We start from the raw sequence: 21,053 nt of genomic DNA, 5'->3' as shown, positions 1-21,053 counted from the left end.
TGAGTAATATTTCAAAGATTGACCATTTAAATTGTATTGTAACAATATCACACTAAGTGAGTAGTCATTTGAACACACTATTGTATATAAATACTGTTTAAACAATATTTCACTATTTTGTGTTTTTCTCTTTTCTCTATGTGAGGAACTGTGGACTTGCAATCCTATATCCTTTTTATCATATTTATTCACACACAAGCGATAAGTGTTCTTTTTTTTTTTTTTAAAGTGCGCTCCATTGAAGTCTATGGGGAGAAGAAGTTAATGTGGTCGCGATATTCGAAGTCCTGAAGTAAGTGTTCGACTTTTTACTTTTAACTTGTAAAACATTTGCTAACCTGCCTGCGTACTTTGAACAATCATAGCACATGAGCAAAATATTTTTTAGCACACCACTTGTAATCTGGCCCTATATGTTTGCAGTGGCCCATCTGCACTCAATTCTAATAGCACAAGAAATATTAAAATTTTATTGTTGGACTTACCTGCTCTGAACCCCATGATACATCAGTAGGTGCCACTGTCTGTGAAGTGGTTTCATGATTCTCAGTAAGGACATGCTTTGGAAAAATGGTCTCTTCTTGCCTCTGGCTAACATCAGAAGAGTGGGTTAGCAGATCTTCATCATCCTCATCATTTAGTCCAGGTGAATCCCCAGCAGGAACGCCATGTGAGCCAACAGGAGGTCCAAGCTGTTGCTTAGAACCTACATTAAAGTTGGGTTGGTGCTTCCAAGATGGTGAATGTGTAGTGGACTTTTTAGGTATCTTGGTCATTGGTGAGGTTGGAGCAGTTGATATAGTCTTGAACATAGACTTTTCCTTGTAACCTAGATTCTGAACGGCCATCTCATTCTGTGTTGATGGTTGTATGGTTCCCTCCTCAACCACAGCCTGGGTAGTTGAAGACACTTCTCCTCTGATTGTTTCTCTTGTGTCCTTGGACCACCATTTTGTAGATGTCTCTTGAGTTTCTTTTGGGGTCAAATTCCTTTCCAGAATTCCCTCTTGCATGGTGCCATGGCTGCTCTTGGGCACTGGATAATCTGCAATGTTTACAGTCAAGTACTTGATTAAATACAGTTTACATTTTTTTGCTCCATATTTGAAACAGCCTGAGCTTCTAACAACTGGAAACAGTCATTTATATTTGTTATTTTACTTTTAAAACATATACAACTTTCAAACACATATAGCTTGTTGAACCCCTTTATATGAAATGGAAAAAAATTAAAATGTCAAAAAATGGGGTGTGTCTCTGGGCAGCACCTTGAATTGTTGCTATATTAGTTGCTGTGTGTGCAGGGCCGTCTTTAATATTGATTGGACCCTGGGCAAAAAATTTCTTGCCCCCCCCCCCACGCAATTTTGTTCTCCACCCCAACATCCAAAAAAACAACTAAATTATTTTTTATTTTTTTTAATTATTAGCCCAGCGGTGGATCATCCACTGCTGGGCTAATAATTTAAAAAAAATAAAAATAAATTGCAATATGTGAAACTGGACCTAAGCAGTACTAATAAGCTAATAAGTAAATAAATATATACATTCCTCCACTGTGGATTCATTTAATATTCTTTTGAATGTGATTCTGGTGTGAGGTTAGCTGGTTAAAGAGATTTAGGGCAGCCAACAGGAGCAAAGCAAGGTAAAGACTGAGGAGGAAGCATGGAGGTGCAGTATAAGTTTACTGACTGGAACAGCAGAACTACTATGGGAAACTGTAAAATCTGAGACAGAGAGAAAATAAAAACTATAAAAATAAACCTTACATTAATGTGTGAAGTATCAGCATGACACTATACATCAGCCACAGCAGCACATGTCGCTTCTTTGCTAGGAACAAGTTCCCTCTCACCCTGAACTAGACAATGCTGCATGGGGAGGGGCGTGTGTGCACTCACTTATTCTTCCCACTGACACCTTTCTACAAAGCAGTGTTCCCCTAGCAAACTTCAGTTAGTTGATCTTAGGGCCACAGCAGAAAGAGCAGGGCTAAGGGTACCAGTTGACTGGATGCTGTCTGTCCAAGGCTGCATGGATACAGTGTGAGATGAGTCACACAGCCTCAAGACTGAAGAGAGCAGTGTATGCAGCTGTACAGATGCTCAAATCCTCACGTGCCTACCGCTCCAGCTTTCTGCTGCATGCGCCTACAGTCAGCCCTACCCAGAAACAATCCCCACCACCAGAGCAGTTACCTGGTAACAGTGGTAACCCCAGTAGGACCTTTTCTGATGCAGTGGAAATGGCTGGATGCCGAGTTAGGGCTTTGCATTCAGTGCTGCACAGTGCACATCAAAAACAGCACATGGCAATAGCTTGGCATGTCACATGACACCGGCACGGTCTGGCACAGTTTTTAAAAAAAAAAAATATATATATAAGCAGAGTACTTTTGACTGTGACAGTATTAGGACTGAATGTGTGTGTTCCCCATGTCACATCAGCAGTCTGGTATGAACCATAAAAAAAAAAAAACTCTTGGGCCCCTCAACAGAGACTGGGCCCTGGGCAGCTGCCCCTTTTGCCCTGTGTTAAAGACGGTCCTGTGTGTGTGGGATGCAGATAACTTGGCAATTATCAGAAATTTGTGAAGCAATCTATTCTTTATATCAAGGTTCCTGGAACCTACAGATTGTGCTGAGTCTACAGAGGTTAGATTGTGCTGAATCCTTCACCAGACACCTGATCTGGAGCATTGGAATCTACAGCAACCCTAAATGAGAGGCCTTAAGCGCCTCCCCCGTAAGCATTAGAAGGGGTATGCGCTTATATGTTGCCTATTTTATGAAACCTGTTAAAGGGAGAAGCATATAGTTTGCTATTTTCCAGATCCTTGCTCTACAACCTAGTCATCATAATGACCGCTATTGATGAATCTACTTCTCAGTGAACATTTTTCAGAACTTGAGTAGCAATTATGTGCTGTTGAATATTCTCACAGATGTGACCCACTTACCAGCTGATTGTGTGAGAGAGGAATTGATGCAGGTCGAATATATACATGTTAATCTACAATCCCAATGGCCGGAGACCCAAGATAAGGAGTGAGCTGATAGAAGCTATACTAGGTAGCAGACTACCTGTCATTGATATAGATGCCACTCTGCAAGTAATCACGCCTTTAGCTATAGAAACAGAGGACTACAGCAGGGACCTACTTACCATGGAGATTTTCGCCTGTGCGAGGCTGCTTCCTAAATACGGCCTACCTAAGGAGCTGCACAGCCTGCTCGATACTTCTCAAGCTGCTTTCACCCAGAATATAGGAGATGTACAGTTGCTGACATCAACTTTATTGGAGCCAGGGTTTACACAAACCGGGCTTCACTTTGTTACGGCTTATACCAATGTCAGGGGTCAAGTCTAGCGGAGTTCCTGCACTAGTTTTGCAGATGGAACTAAGTTCCCCCTGGACAGAGAACAGAAACACTTCACTGGTATATGGTGACTTTGCTCTTACCTCAAAGAGGGGGAAAAATTGAAATTCATCTTCAAAATTCCTCTTTCCGCTTTTTGTTTTGATATAGTGATATTGATGTATACCTTACACAGTCTAGGTAGAAATAATTTATTCTCACTTTGCCACCTACTATTTGCCTTTTATGATTCTAATTGAGTCTTACTCATGGACCCGCTATTTTTACATTTTAGCTGGCAGGATTGCTTAGCTAGGAACATTATTATGGACCTCAGCAAATTTACTCCTGAAGATTACCGCAAAACTTATTTGTAGGGCTGAGAGTGACATAACTTTGGGAGTACAGCTCTGGGTATTTAAAGGTGACTTTAGCTACCTTTTATCTGTCGATTAACATTCGGATAGACCAAGCTTTCATTTTATTTGCATATGATTCCAGATACCTCTTTGACTGGACTGGAGTGGGTTAAAAGTCCTGGGCAGTATTCTCCCCAGGACCTTTTAAGCGGGTGCACCACCCGGCTGATTTTATTGAACACCTGGTTAGCTTATAATTTTTTATTGCACAAATGATCATTAAATACATTCATGTTAAATTATACAATTAATTTGTGCTTTGGATAGAAGAAAATTATATAATAATAGAAAATATTACACTGCCCTTACCTGACTACTTTATAATGTGACCAGCCTACTTCATAATGCCACCCGGCTACTTCATAATGCCACCCGGCTACTTCATAATATGACCTGCCTACTTCATAATGCCACCCGGCTACTTCACAATGCCACCTGGCTACTTCATAATGCCACCCGACTACTTCATAATGCAACCCAGGCCAACTACTTCATAATGCCACCAGGCTACTTTATAATGTGACCAGCCTACTTCACAATGCCACCCGCTACTTCATAATGCCACCCGACTACTTCATAATGCCACCAGGCTACTTCATAATGTCACCCTGCTGGAGAATTGATGATAGCTTAAGGCTTGAAAAGCAAGTGATAGTATGTTCAACTCCTTTTCATACTTTTGTACCTAATGGTGTGAACAGATTAGAGGAGCATTAATATGAATACATTTCAGACTTATAGTGGTTGTGAAGAAAAAATGTGTTAAAAATAATGTGTAAAAAAAAATATATATAAAAAAGGAATGTTCTATTCTAAATCGTTTTAGATGATCTGATCCATTTAAATTAATTAGATAACAATATTAAGGTAAAGATAGTGCTATATAGATGATTGGTTGCGGTTAAAAGTAAGTATGAATAATGAGGAGATCAATGTTCACAGTGAGATACATATTAAGTGTATATATATTGTTTTTAAGCTTGAGCTTTCGTATCTATTTTATATTTGTCTTAGTGCTATTTATAGTACTACTTTTTAGCCAACGTAATTCTGTATATTAACAGTCATTGATTGCAACATTGTACCAATATACAGATTGTTTGTTAGACTTTCTAACCTAGATATTTTGTCTTATATGCTCATATTGTATTTTACATTTTCTGTAAAAATTCTCTCTATTGCTAGCAAAATATTAGTAAATATATATTTTTTAACGAACATTGATCTCCTCATTATTCATACTTACTTTTAACCTCAACCAATTATCTATATAGCACTATCTTTACCTTATTATTGTTATCTAATTAATTTAAATGGATCAGATCATCTAAAACGATTTAGAATATAACATTCCTTTTTTTAAATATATTTTTTACACATTTTTAACAAATTTTTTCTTCACAACCACTATAAGTCTGGAATGTATTCATATTAATGCTCCCCTAATCTGTTCACACCATTTTGTACCCGACATCTGTTTGGAGGAACTGATGTAATTCTAGGGTTGAAGCAGAGTTATTTAAAAAGCTATCACATATATAGGTGCACTCACTCAAGCTTGTCTTTTCACATATACTTTTGTACCTAGTCTTCTTGCCTTGAATTTTTTTTGTTGCCTTGAATAGTTCTTATGTTCTCATTAGATCATTTTTTCAGATATGTCCTTTCCTTACATATAGCTATAGCTCATCTCTTAACATTAAATATCTGCAGCACATCTCACTATATTATATCACTACATCACATACATGAACATTACATATCTGTATCACAAGCATGTGCATTATACATCTGTATCACATCTCACTACATTATATATCTGTATCACATCTCACTATATTATATATCTGTATCACATCTCACTACATTATATATCTGTATCACATCTCACTACATTATATATCTGTATCACATCTCACTACATTATATATCTGTATCACATCTCACTATATTATATATCTGTATCACATCTCACTACATTATATATCTGTATCACATCTCACTACATTATATATCTGTATCACATCTCACTATATTATATATCTGTATCACATCTCACTACATTATATATCTGTATCACATCTCACTACATTATATATCTGAATCACATCTCACTACATTATACATCTGTATCACATCTCACTACATTATATATCTGTATCACATCTCACTACATTATATATCTGTATCACATCTCACTACATTATATATCTGTATCACATCTCACTACATTATATATCTGTATCACATCTCACTACATTATACATCTGTATCACATCTCACTACATTATATATCTGTATCACATCTCACTACATTATACATCTGTATCACATCTCACTACATTATATATCTGTATCACATCTCACTACATTATACATCTGTATCACATCTCACTACATTATATATCTGTATCACATCTCACTACATTATATATCTGTATCACCTCACTATATTATACATCTGTATCACATCTCACTACATTATATATCTGTATCACATCTCACTACATTATATATCTGTATCACCTCACTATATTATACATCTGTATCACATCTCACTACATTATATATCTGTATCACATCTCACTATATTATATATCTGTATCACATCTCACTATATTATACATCTGTATCACATCTCACTACATTATATATCTGTATCACATCTCACTACATTATATATCTGTATCACATCTCACTATATTATATATCTGTATCACATCTCACTATATTATATATCTGTATCACATCTCACTACATTATACATCTGTATCACATCTCACTACATTATACATCTGTATCACATCTCACTATATTATACATCTGTATCATATCTCACTTTATTATATATCTGTATCATATCTCACTATATTATACATCTGTATCACATCTCACTACATTATATATCTGTATCACATCTCACTACATTATACATCTGTATCACATCTCACTATATTATATATCTGTATCACATCTCACTACATTATACATCTGTATCACATCTCACTACATTATATATCTGTATCACATCTCACTATATTATATATCGGTATCACATCTCACTACATTATATATCTGTATCACATCTCACTATATTATACATCTGTATCACTACTCACTACATTATATATCTGTATCACATCTCACTATATTATATATCTGTATCACATCTCACTACATTATACATCTGTATCATCTCACTACATTATATATCTGTATCACATCTCACTACATTATATATCTGTATCACATCTCACTACATTATATATCTGTATCACATCTCACTACATTATATATCTGTATCACATCTCACTACATTATATATCTGTATCACATCTCACTACATTATACATCTGTATCACATCTCACTACATTATATATCTGTATCACATCTCACTATATTATACATCTGTATCACATCTCACTACATTATATATCTGTATCACATCTCACTACATTATATATCTGTATCACATCTCACTACATTATACATCTGTATCACATCTCACTACATTATATATCTGTATCACATCTCACTACATTATATATCTGTATCACATCTCACTACATTATATATCTGTATCACATCTCACTACATTATATATCTGTATCACATCTCACTACATTATACATCTGTATCACATCTCACTACATTATACATCTGTATCACATCTCACTACATTATACATCTGTATCACATCTCACTACATTATATATCTGTATCACATCTCACTACATTATACATCTGTATCACATCTCACTACATTATATATCTGTATCACATCTCACTACATTATATATCTGTATCACATCTCACTACATTATATATCTGTATCACATCTCACTACATTATACATCTGTATCACATCTCACTACATTATATATCTGTATCACATCTCACTACATTATATATCTGTATCACATCTCACTATATTATATATCTGTATCACATCTCACTACATTATACATCTGTATCACATCTCACTACATTATACATCTGTATCACATCTCACTACATTATATATCTGTATCACATCTCACTACATTATACATCTGTATCACATCTCACTACATTATATATCTGTATCACATCTCACTATATTATACATCTGTATCACATCTCACTATATTATACATCTGTATCACATCTCACTACATTATATATCTGTATCACATCTCACTACATTATATATCTGTATCACATCTCACTATATTATACATCTGTATCACATCTCACTATATTATATATCTGTATCACATCTCACTATATTATATATCTGTATCACATCTCACTACATTATATATCTGTATCACATCTCACTATATTATACATCTGTATCACATCTCACTATATTATATATCTGTATCACATCTCACTATATTATATATCTGTATCACATCTCACTACATTATACACCTGTATCACATCTCACTACATTATATATCTGTATCACATCTCACTATATTATATATCTGTATCACATCACACTACATTATATATCTGTATCACATCTCACTACATTATATATCTGTATCACATCTCACTACATTATACATCTGTATCACATCTCACTATATTATATATCTGTATCACATCACACTACATTATATATCTGTATCACATCTCACTACATTATATATCTGTATCACATCTCACTATATTATATATCTGTATCACATCTCACTACATTATATATCTGTATCAAATCTCACTATATTATATATCTGTATCACATCTCACTACATTATATATCTGTATCACATCTCACTACATTATTCATCTGTATCACATCTCACTACATTATATATCTGTATCACATCTCACTACATTATATATCCGTATCACATCTCACTACATTATACATCTGTACCACATCTCACTACATTATATATCTGTATCACCTCACTATATTATACATCTGTATCACATCTCACTACATTATATATCTGTATCACATCTCACTACATTATACATCTGTATCACAAGCATGTGCATTATACATCTGTATCACATCTCACTACATTATACATCTGTATCACATCTCACCATATTATATATCTGTATCACATCTCACTATATTATATATCTGTATCACATCTCACTATATTATACATCTGTATCACATCTCACTATATTATATATCTGTATCACATCTCACTATATTATATATCTGTATCAACTCATTATATTATACATCTGCATCACATCTCACTATATTATATCACTGCATCACATACATCAACATTACATATCTGTATCACAAGCATGTGCATTATACATCTGTATCACATCTCACTATATTATACATCTGTATCACATCTCACTACAGGGAGTGCAGAATTATTAGGCAAGTTGTATTTTTGAGGATTAATTTTATTATTGAACAACAACCATGTTCTCAATGAACCCAAAAAACTCATTAATATCAAAGATGAATAGTTTTGGAAGTAGTTTTTAGTTTGTTTTTAGTTATAGCTATTTTAGGGGGATATCTGTGTGTGCAGGTGACTATTACTGTGCATAATTATTAGGCAACTTAACAAAAACATAATTTATGCTTACCTGATAAATTCCTTTCTTCTGTTGTGTGATCAGTCCACGGGTCATCATTACTTCTGGGATATAACTCCTCCCCAACAGGAAATGCAAGAGGATTCACCCAGCAGAGCTGCATATAGCTCCTCCCCTCTACGTCAGTCCCAGTCATTCGACCAAGAATCAACGAGAAAGGAGTAACCAAGGGTGAAGTGGTGACTGGAGTATAATTTAAAAGATATTTACCTGCCTTAAAACAGGGCGGGCCGTGGACTGATCACACAACAGAAGAAAGGAATTTATCAGGTAAGCATAAATTATGTTTTCTTCTGTTATGTGTGATCAGTCCACGGGTCATCATTACTTCTGGGATACCAATACCAAAGCAAAAGTACACGGATGACGGGAGGGATAGGCAGGCTCATTATACAGAAGGAACCACTGCCTGAAGAACCTTTCTCCCAAAAATAGCCTCCGAAGAAGCAAAAGTGTCAAATTTGTAAAATTTGGAAAAAGTATGAAGCGAAGACCAAGTTGCAGCCTTGCAAATCTGTTCAACAGAGGCCTCATTCTTAAAGGCCCAAGTGGAAGCCACAGCTCTAGTGGAGTGAGCTGTAATTCTTTCAGGAGGCTGCTGTCCAGCAGTCTCATAGGCTAAACGTATTATGCTACGAAGCCAAAAAGAGAGAGAGGTAGCAGAAGCTTTTTGACCTCTCCTCTGTCCAGAATAAACGACAAACAGGGAAGAAGTTTGGCGAAAATCTTTAGTTGCCTGCAAGTAGAACTTGAGGGCACGAACTACATCCAGATTGTGTAGAAGACGTTCCTTCTTTGAAGAAGGATTTGGACACAAGGATGGAACAACAATCTCTTGATTGATATTCCTGTTAGTGACTACCTTAGGTAAGAACCCAGGTTTAGTACGCAGAACTACCTTGTCTGAGTGAAAAATCAGATAAGGAGAATCACAATGTAAGGCTGATAACTCAGAGACTCTTCGAGCCGAGGAAATAGCCATTAAAAACAGAACTTTCCAAGATAACAATTTTATATCAATGGAATGAAGGGGTTCAAACGGAACACCCTGTAAAACGTTAAGAACTAAGTTTAAACTCCATGGCGGAGCAACAGCTTTAAACACAGGCTTGATCCTAGCTAAAGCCTGACAAAGGGCCTGGACGTCTGGATTTTCTGACAGACGCCTGTGTAACAAGATGGACAGAGCTGAAATCTGTCCCTTTAATGAACTAGCTGATAAACCCTTTTCTAAACCTTCTTGTAGAAAGGACAATATCCTAGGGATCCTAACCTTACTCCAGGAGTAACGTTTGGATTCGCACCAGTATAGGTATTTACGCCATATTTTATGGTAAATCTTTCTGGTAACAGGCTTCCTAGCCTGTATCAGGGTATCAATAACCGACTCAGAAAAACCACGTTTTGATAAAATCAAGCGTTCAATTTCCAAGCAGTCAGCTTCAGAGAAGTTAGATTTTGATGTTTGAATGGACCCTGTATCAGAAGGTCCTGTCTTAGAGGTAGAGACCAAGGCGGACAGGATGACATGTCCACTAGATCTGCATACCAAGTCCTGCGTGGCCATGCAGGCGCTATTAGAATCACTGATGCTCTCTCCTGTTTGATTTTGGCAATCAATCGAGGAAGCAGCGGGAAGGGTGGAAACACATAAGCCATCCCGAAGTTCCAAGGTGCTGTCAAAGCATCTATCAGAACCGCTCCCGGATCCCTGGATCTGGACCCGTAGTGAGGAAGTTTGGCGTTCTGGCGAGACGCCATGAGATCTATCTCTGGTTTGCCCCAACGTCGAAGTATTTGGGCAAAGACCTCCGGATGAAGTTCCCACTCCCCCGGATGAAAAGTCTGGCGACTCAAGAAATCCGCCTCCCAGTTCTCCACTCCCGGGATGTGGATTGCTGACAGGTGGCAAGAGTGAGACTCTGCCCAGCGAATTATCTTTGATACTTCCATCATTGCTAGGGAGCTTCTTGTCCCTCCCTGATGGTTGATGTAAGCTACAGTCGTGATGTTGTCCGACTGAAACCTGATGAACCCCCGAGTTGTTAATTGGGGCCAAGCCAGAAGGGCATTGAGAACTGCTCTCAATTCCAGAATGTTTATTGGAAGGAGACTCTCCTCCTGATTCCATAGTCCCTGAGCCTTCAGAGAATTCCAGACAGCGCCCCAACCTAGTAGGCTGGCGTCTGTTGTTACAATTGTCCAGTCTGGCCTGCTGAATGGCATCCCCCTGGACAGGTGTGGCCGATAAAGCCACCATAGAAGAGAATTTCTGGTCTCTTGATTCAGATTCAGAGTAGGGGACAAATCTGAGTAATCCCCATTCCACTGACTTAGCATGCACAATTGCAGCGGTCTGAGGTGTAGGCGTGCAAAAGGTACTATGTCCATTGCCGCTACCATTAAGCCGATCACCTCCATGCATTGAGCTACTGACGGGTGTTGAATGGAATGAAGGACACGGCATGCATTTTGAAGCTTTGTTAACCTGTCTTCTGTCAGGTAAATCTTCATTTCTACAGAATCTATAAGAGTCCCCAAGAATGGAACTCTTGTGAGAGGAAAAAGAGAACTCTTCTTTTCGTTCACTTTCCATCCATGCGACCTTAGAAATGCCAGAACTAACTCTGTATGAGACTTGGCAGTTTGAAAGCTTGAAGCTTGTATTAGAATGTCGTCTAGGTACGGAGCTACCGAAATCCCTCGCGGTCTTAGTACCGCCAGAAGGGCACCCAGAACCTTTGTGAAGATTCTTGGAGCCGTAGCCAATCCGAATGGAAGAGCTACAAACTGGTAGTGCCTGTCTAGGAAGGCAAACTGTAGATACCGGTGATGATCTTTGTGAATCGGTATGTGAAGGTAAGCATCTTTTAAATCCACTGTGGTCATGTACTGACCCTTTTGGATCATGGGTAAGATTGTCCGAATAGTTTCCATTTTGAACGATGGAACTCTTAGGAATTTGTTTAGAATCTTTAAATCTAAGATTGGCCTGAAAGTTCCCTCTTTTTTGGGAACCACAAACAGGTTTGAGTAGAACCCTTGTCCTTGTTCCGACCGCGGAACCGGATGGATCACTCCCATTAATAACAGATCTTGTACACAGCGTAGAAACGCTTCTTTCTTTATCTGGTTTGTTGACAACCTTGACAGATGAAATCTCCCTCTTGGGGGAGATAATTTGAAGTCTAGAAGGTATCCCTGAGATATGATCTCTAGCGCCCAGGGATCCTGAACATCTCTTGCCCAGGCCTGGGCGAAGAGAGAAAGTCTGCCCCCCACTAGATCCGGTCCCGGATCGGGGGCTCTCGGTTCATGCTGTCTTTGGGGCAGCAGCAGGTTTCCTGGCCTGCTTGCCCTTGTTCCAGGACTGGTTAGGCTTCCAGCCTTGCCTGTAACGAGCAACAGCTCCCTCCTGTTTTGGTGCAGTGGAGGTTGATGCTGCTCCTGTTTTGAAATTCCGAAAGGGACGAAAATTAGACTGTCTAGCCTTAGCTTTGGCTTTGTCTTGAGGTAGGGCGTGGCCCTTACCTCCTGTAATGTCAGCGATAATTTCTTTCAAACCGGGCCCAAATAAAGACTGCCCCTTGAAAGGTATATTAAGTAATTTGGACTTAGAAGTAACATCAGCTGACCAGGATTTTAGCCACAGCGCCCTACGTGCCTGGATGGCGAATCCTGAGTTCTTAGCCGTAAGTTTAGTTAAATGTACTACGGCCTCCGAAATGAATGAATTAGCTAGTTTAAGGACTCTAAGCCTGTCCGTAATGTCGTCTAGCGTAGATGAACTAAGGTTCTCTTCCAGAGAATCAATCCAAAATGCTGCCGCAGCCGTAATCGGCGCGATACATGCAAGGGGTTGCAATATAAAACCTTGTTGAACAAACATTTTCTTAAGGTAACCCTCTAATTTTTTATCCATTGGATCTGAAAAAGCACAGCTATCCTCCACCGGGATAGTGGTACGCTTAGCTAAAGTAGAAACTGCTCCCTCCACCTTAGGGACCGTTTGCCATAAGTCCCGAGTGGTGGCGTCTATTGGAAACATCTTTCTAAATATTGGAGGGGGTGAGAACGGCACACCGGGTCTATCCCACTCCTTAGTAACAATTTCAGTTAGTTTCTTAGGTATAGGAAAAACGTCAGTACTCGCCGGTACCGCAAAGTATTTATCCAACCTACACAGTTTCTCTGGTATTGCAACGGTGTTACAATCATTGAGAGCTGCTAAAACCTCCCCTAGTAATACACGGAGGTTCTCCAATTTAAATTTAAAATTTGAAATATCTGAATCCAATCTGTTTGGATCAGAACCGTCACCCACAGAATGAAGCTCTCCGTCCTCATGCTCTGCAAGCTGTGACGCAGTATCAGACATGGCCCTAGTATTGTCAGCGCACTCTGTTCTCACCCCAGAGTGATCACGCTTGCCTCTTAGTTCTGGTAATTTAGACAAAACTTCAGTCATAACAGTAGCCATATCTTGTAATGTTATCTGTAATGGCCGCCCAGATGTACAAGGCGCCATAATATCACGCACCTCCCGGGCGGGAGATGCAGGTACTGCCGCGTGAGGCGAGTTAGTCGGCATAACTCTCCCCTCGCTGTTTGGTGAAATTTTTTCAAATTGTACAGATTGACTTTTATTTAAAGTAGCATCAATACAGTTAGTACATAAATTTCTATTGGGCTCCACCTTGGCATTGGAACAAATGACACAGATATCTTCCTCTGAGTCAGACATGTTTAACACACTAGCAATAAACTTGCAACTTGGTTATAATCTTTTTTAGCAAAAACGTACTGTGCCTCAAAGAGGTACTAAACGATTAAATGACAGTTGAAATAATGAACTGAAAAAACAGTTATAGCATCAAACTTTAAAACAACACAACTTTTAGCAAAGGTTTGTTCCCATAGTAAAATAACAATAATTAAATTTGACATAAAAATTACAGAGCAACGTTTTTATTCACAGTCAATATAAAATTCTCACAGCTCTGCTGAGAGAATCTACCTCCCTCTAAAGAAGTTTGAAGACCCCTGAGATCTGTCGGAGATGAACCGGATCATGCAGGAAATATAAGAGTAACTGACTGGAAATTTTTAATGCGTAGCAAAGAGCGCCAAAAACGGCCCCTCCCTCACACACAGCAGTGAAGAGAAACGAAACTGTCACAATTAAAACCAAACAACTGCCAAGTGGAAAATAATGCCCAAATATTTATTCGCTCAGTACCTCAGAAATGTAAACGATTCTACATTCCAGCAAAAACGTTTAACATGATAAATACTTATTAAAAGGATTAGTGACTTTTAACAGAGTAGTTCCGGTGAAATACCATCCCCAGAATACTGAAGTGTATACATACATGTCATTATAACGGTATGGCAGGATTTTCTCATCAATTCCATTCAGAAAATAAAAACTGCTACATACCTCAATGCAGATTCATCTGCCCGCTGTCCCCTGATCTGAAGCTTTTACCTCCCTCAGATGGCCGAGAACAGCAATATGATCTTAACTACTCCGGTTAAAATCATAGTAAAAAACTCTGGTAGATTCTTCCTCAAACTCTGCCAGAGAAGTAATAACACGCTCCGGTGCTATTGTAAAATAACAAACTTTTGATTGAAGTCATAAAAACTAAGTATAATCACCATAGTCCTCTCACACATCCTATCTAGTCGTTGGGTGCAAGAGAATGACTGGGACTGACGTAGAGGGGAGGAGCTATATGCAGCTCTGCTGGGTGAATCCTCTTGCATTTCCTGTTGGGGAGGAGTTATATCCCAGAAGTAATGATGACCCGTGGACTGATCACACATAACAGAAGAAAAACAAATATATACCCATTTCAATTATTTATTTTTACCAGTGAAACCAATATAAAACATCTCAACATTCACAAATATACATTTCTGACACTCAAAAACAAAACAAAAACAAATCAGTGACCAATATAGCCACCTTTCTTTGCAAGGACACTCGAAAGACTGCCATCCATGGATTCTGTCAGTGTTTTGATCTGTTCACCATCAACATTGCGTGCAGCAGCAACCACAGCCTCCCAGACACTGTTCAGAGAGGTGTACTGTTTTCCCTCCTTGTAAATCTCACATTTGATGATGGACCACAGGTTCTCAATGGGGTTCAGATCAGGTGAACAAGGAGGCCATGTCATTAGATTTTCTTCTTTTATACCCTTTCTTGCCAGCCACGCTGTGGAGTACTTGGACGCGTGTGATGGAGCATTGTCCTGCATGAAAATCATGTTTTTCTTGAAGGATGCAGACTTCTTCCTGTACCACTGCTTGAAGAAGGTGTCTTCCAGAAACTGGCAGTAGGACTGGGAGTTGAGCTTGACTCCATCCTCAACCCGAAAAGGCCCCACAAGCTCATCTTTGATGATACCAGCCCAAACCAGTACTCCACCTCCACCTTGCTGGCGTCTGAGTCGGACTGGAGCTCTCTGCCCTTTACCAATCCAGCCACGGGCCCATCCATCTGGCCCATCAAGACTCACTCTCATTTCATCAGTCCATAAAACCTTAGAAAAATCAGTCTTGAGATATTTCTTGGCCCAGTCTTGACGTTTCAGCTTGTGTGTCTTGTTCAGTGGAGGTCGTCTTTCAGCCTTTCTTACCTTGGCCATGTCTCTGAGTATTGCACACCTTGTGCTTTTGGGCACTCCAGTGATGTTGCAGCTCTGAAATATGGCCAAACTGGTGGCAAGTGGCATCTTGGCAGCTGCACGCTTGACTTTTCTCAGTTCATGGGCAGTTATTTTGCGCCTTGGTTTTTCCACACGCTTCTTGCGACCCTGTTGACTATTTTGAATGAAACTCTTGATTGTTCGATGATCACGCTTCAGAAGCTTTGCAATTTTAAGAGTGCTGCATCCCTCTGCAAGATATCTCACTATTTTTCACTTTTCTGAGCCTGTCAAGTTCTTCTTTTGACCCATTTTGCCAAAGGAAAGGAAGTTGCCTAATAATTATGCACACCTGATATAGGGTGTTGATGTCATTAGACCACACCCCTTCTCATTACAGAGATGCACATCACCTAATATGCTTAATTGGTAGTAGGCTTTCGAGCCTATACAGCTTGGAGTAAGACAACATGCATAAAGAGGATGATGTGGTCAAAATACTCATTTGCCTAATAATTCTGCACTCCCTGTACATTATACATCTGTATCACATCTCACTATATTATACATCTGTATCACATCTCACTATATTAAACATCTGTATCACAAGCATGTGCATTATACATCTGTATCGCATCTCACTACATTATACATCTGTATCACATCTCACTACATTATATATCTGTATCACATCTCACTATATTATACATCTGTATCACATCTCACTATATTATATATCTGTATCACATCTCACTATATTATATATCTGTATCACATCTCACTACATTATACACCTGTATCACATCTCACTACATTATATATCTGTATCACATCTCACTATATTATATATCTGTATCACATCACACTACATTATATATCTGTATCACATCTCACTACATTATATATCTGTATCACATCTCACTACATTATACATCTGTATCACATCTCACTATATTATATATCTGTATCACATCACACTACATTATATATCTGTATCACATCTCACTACATTATATATCTGTATCACATCTCACTATATTATATATCTGTATCACATCTCACTACATTATATATCTGTATCAAATCTCACTATATTATATATCTGTATCACATCTCACTACATTATATATCTGTATCACATCTCACTACATTATTCATCTGTATCACATCTCACTACATTATATATCTGTATCACATCTCACTACATTATATATCCGTATCACATCTCACTACATTATACATCTGTACCACATCTCACTACATTATATATCTGTATCACCTCACTATATTATACATCTGTATCACATCTCACTACATTATATATCTGTATCACATCTCACTACATTATACATCTGTATCACAAGCATGTGCATTATACATCTGTATCACATCTCACTACATTATACATCTGTATCACATCTCACCATATTATATATCTGTATCACATCTCACTATATTATATATCTGTATCACATCTCACTATATTATACATCTGTATCACATCTCACTATATTATATATCTGTATCACATCTCACTATATTATATATCTGTATCAACTCATTATATTATACATCTGCATCACATCTCACTATATTATATCACTGCATCACATACATCAACATTACATATCTGTATCACAAGCATGTGCATTATACATCTGTATCACATCTCACTATATTATACATCTGTATCACATCTCACTACAGGGAGTGCAGAATTATTAGGCAAGTTGTATTTTTGAGGATTAATTTTATTATTGAACAACAACCATGTTCTCAATGAACCCAAAAAACTCATTAATATCAAAGATGAATAGTTTTGGAAGTAGTTTTTAGTTTGTTTTTAGTTATAGCTATTTTAGGGGGATATCTGTGTGTGCAGGTGACTATTACTGTGCATAATTATTAGGCAACTTAACAAAAACATAATTTATGCTTACCTGATAAATTCCTTTCTTCTGTTGTGTGATCAGTCCACGGGTCATCATTACTTCTGGGATATAACTCCTCCCCAACAGGAAATGCAAGAGGATTCACCCAGCAGAGCTGCATATAGCTCCTCCCCTCTACGTCAGTCCCAGTCATTCGACCAAGAATCAACGCGGAAAGGAGTAACCAAGGGTGAAGTGGTGACTGGAGTATAATTTAAAAGATATTTACCTGCCTTAAAACAGGGCGGGCCGTGGACTGATCACACAACAGAAGAAAGGAATTTATCAGGTAAGCATAAATTATGTTTTCTTCTGTTATGTGTGATCAGTCCACGGGTCATCATTACTTCTGGGATACCAATACCAAAGCAAAAGTACACGGATGACGGGAGGGATAGGCAGGCTCATTATACAGAAGGAACCACTGCCTGAAGAACCTTTCTCCCAAAAATAGCCTCCGAAGAAGCAAAAGTGTCAAATTTGTAAAATTTGGAAAAAGTATGAAGCGAAGACCAAGTTGCAGCCTTGCAAATCTGTTCAACAGAGGCCTCATTCTTAAAGGCCCAAGTGGAAGCCACAGCTCTAGTGGAGTGAGCTGTAATTCTTTCAGGAGGCTGCTGTCCAGCAGTCTCATAGGCTAAACGTATTATGCTACGAAGCCAAAAAGAGAGAGAGGTAGCAGAAGCTTTTTGACCTCTCCTCTGTCCAGAATAAACGACAAACAGGGAAGAAGTTTGGCGAAAATCTTTAGTTGCCTGCAAGTAGAACTTGAGGGCACGAACTACATCCAGATTGTGTAGAAGACGTTCCTTCTTTGAAGAAGGATTTGGACACAAGGATGGAACAACAATCTCTTGATTGATATTCCTGTTAGTGACTACCTTAGGTAAGAACCCAGGTTTAGTACGCAGAACTACCTTGTCTGAGTGAAAAATCAGATAAGGAGAATCACAATGTAAGGCTGATAACTCAGAGACTCTTCGAGCCGAGGAAATAGCCATTAAAAACAGAACTTTCCAAGATAACAATTTTATATCAATGGAATGAAGGGGTTCAAACGGAACACCCTGTAAAACGTTAAGAACTAAGTTTAAACTCCATGGCGGAGCAACAGCTTTAAACACAGGCTTGATCCTAGCTAAAGCCTGACAAAGGGCCTGGACGTCTGGATTTTCTGACAGACGCCTGTGTAACAAGATGGACAGAGCTGAAATCTGTCCCTTTAATGAACTAGCTGATAAACCCTTTTCTAAACCTTCTTGTAGAAAGGACAATATCCTAGGGATCCTAACCTTACTCCAGGAGTAACGTTTGGATTCGCACCAGTATAGGTATTTACGCCATATTTTATGGTAAATCTTTCTGGTAACAGGCTTCCTAGCCTGTATCAGGGTATCAATAACCGACTCAGAAAAACCACGTTTTGATAAAATCAAGCGTTCAATTTCCAAGCAGTCAGCTTCAGAGAAGTTAGATTTTGATGTTTGAATGGACCCTGTATCAGAAGGTCCTGTCTTAGAGGTAGAGACCAAGGCGGACAGGATGACATGTCCACTAGATCTGCATACCAAGTCCTGCGTGGCCATGCAGGCGCTATTAGAATCACTGATGCTCTCTCCTGTTTGATTTTGGCAATCAATCGAGGAAGCAGCGGGAAGGGTGGAAACACATAAGCCATCCCGAAGTTCCAAGGTGCTGTCAAAGCATCTATCAGAACCGCTCCCGGATCCCTGGATCTGGACCCGTAGTGAGGAAGTTTGGCGTTCTGGCGAGACGCCATGAGATCTATCTCTGGTTTGCCCCAACGTCGAAGTATTTGGGCAAAGACCTCCGGATGAAGTTCCCACTCCCCCGGATGAAAAGTCTGGCGACTCAAGAAATCCGCCTCCCAGTTCTCCACTCCCGGGATGTGGATTGCTGACAGGTGGCAAGAGTGAGACTCTGCCCAGCGAATTATCTTTGATACTTCCATCATTGCTAGGGAGCTTCTTGTCCCTCCCTGATGGTTGATGTAAGCTACAGTCGTGATGTTGTCCGACTGAAACCTGATGAACCCCCGAGTTGTTAATTGGGGCCAAGCCAGAAGGGCATTGAGAACTGCTCTCAATTCCAGAATGTTTATTGGAAGGAGACTCTCCTCCTGATTCCATAGTCCCTGAGCCTTCAGAGAATTCCAGACAGCGCCCCAACCTAGTAGGCTGGCGTCTGTTGTTACAATTGTCCAGTCTGGCCTGCTGAATGGCATCCCCCTGGACAGGTGTGGCCGATAAAGCCACCATAGAAGAGAATTTCTGGTCTCTTGATTCAGATTCAGAGTAGGGGACAAATCTGAGTAATCCCCATTCCACTGACTTAGCATGCACAATTGCAGCGGTCTGAGGTGTAGGCGTGCAAAAGGTACTATGTCCATTGCCGCTACCATTAAGCCGATCACCTCCATGCATTGAGCTACTGACGGGTGTTGAATGGAATGAAGGACACGGCATGCATTTTGAAGCTTTGTTAACCTGTCTTCTGTCAGGTAAATCTTCATTTCTACAGAATCTATAAGAGTCCCCAAGAATGGAACTCTTGTGAGAGGAAAAAGAGAACTCTTCTTTTCGTTCACTTTCCATCCATGCGACCTTAGAAATGCCAGAACTAACTCTGTATGAGACTTGGCAGTTTGAAAGCTTGAAGCTTGTATTAGAATGTCGTCTAGGTACGGAGCTACCGAAATCCCTCGCGGTCTTAGTACCGCCAGAAGGGCACCCAGAACCTTTGTGAAGATTCTTGGAGCCGTAGCCAATCCGAATGGAAGAGCTACAAACTGGTAGTGCCTGTCTAGGAAGGCAAACTGTAGATACCGGTGATGATCTTTGTGAATCGGTATGTGAAGGTAAGCATCTTTTAAATCCACTGTGGTCATGTACTGACCCTTTTGGATCATGGGTAAGATTGTCCGAATAGTTTCCATTTTGAACGATGGAACTCTTAGGAATTTGTTTAGAATCTTTAAATCTAAGATTGGCCTGAAAGTTCCCTCTTTTTTGGGAACCACAAACAGGTTTGAGTAGAACCCTTGTCCTTGTTCCGACCGCGGAACCGGATGGATCACTCCCATTAATAACAGA

At 39.0% G+C, this 21,053-nt stretch overlaps 1 protein-coding gene across 4 annotated transcripts in view; it reads right to left on the bottom strand.

Annotated features, from left to right (window-relative positions):
• Positions 1 to 21,053, bottom strand: part of PODXL2 (podocalyxin like 2) — a 201,093-nt gene that overhangs the window by 84,999 nt on the left and 95,041 nt on the right. For all 4 annotated transcript variants that reach the window (XM_053720820.1, XM_053720818.1, XM_053720819.1 and 1 more), the window contains exon 3: positions 486 to 1,045. In XM_053720820.1, coding sequence (XP_053576795.1) covers positions 486 to 1,045 — 560 coding nt within the window. The remainder of the gene's footprint in view (positions 1 to 485; positions 1,046 to 21,053) is intronic.

This window comes from Bombina bombina, chromosome 7 (assembly GCF_027579735.1).
Source record: "Bombina bombina isolate aBomBom1 chromosome 7, aBomBom1.pri, whole genome shotgun sequence".
In the NCBI taxonomy this organism is placed as follows: domain Eukaryota; kingdom Metazoa; phylum Chordata; class Amphibia; order Anura; family Bombinatoridae; genus Bombina; species Bombina bombina.
This window is presented reverse-complemented; position numbering and strand designations above follow the sequence as displayed.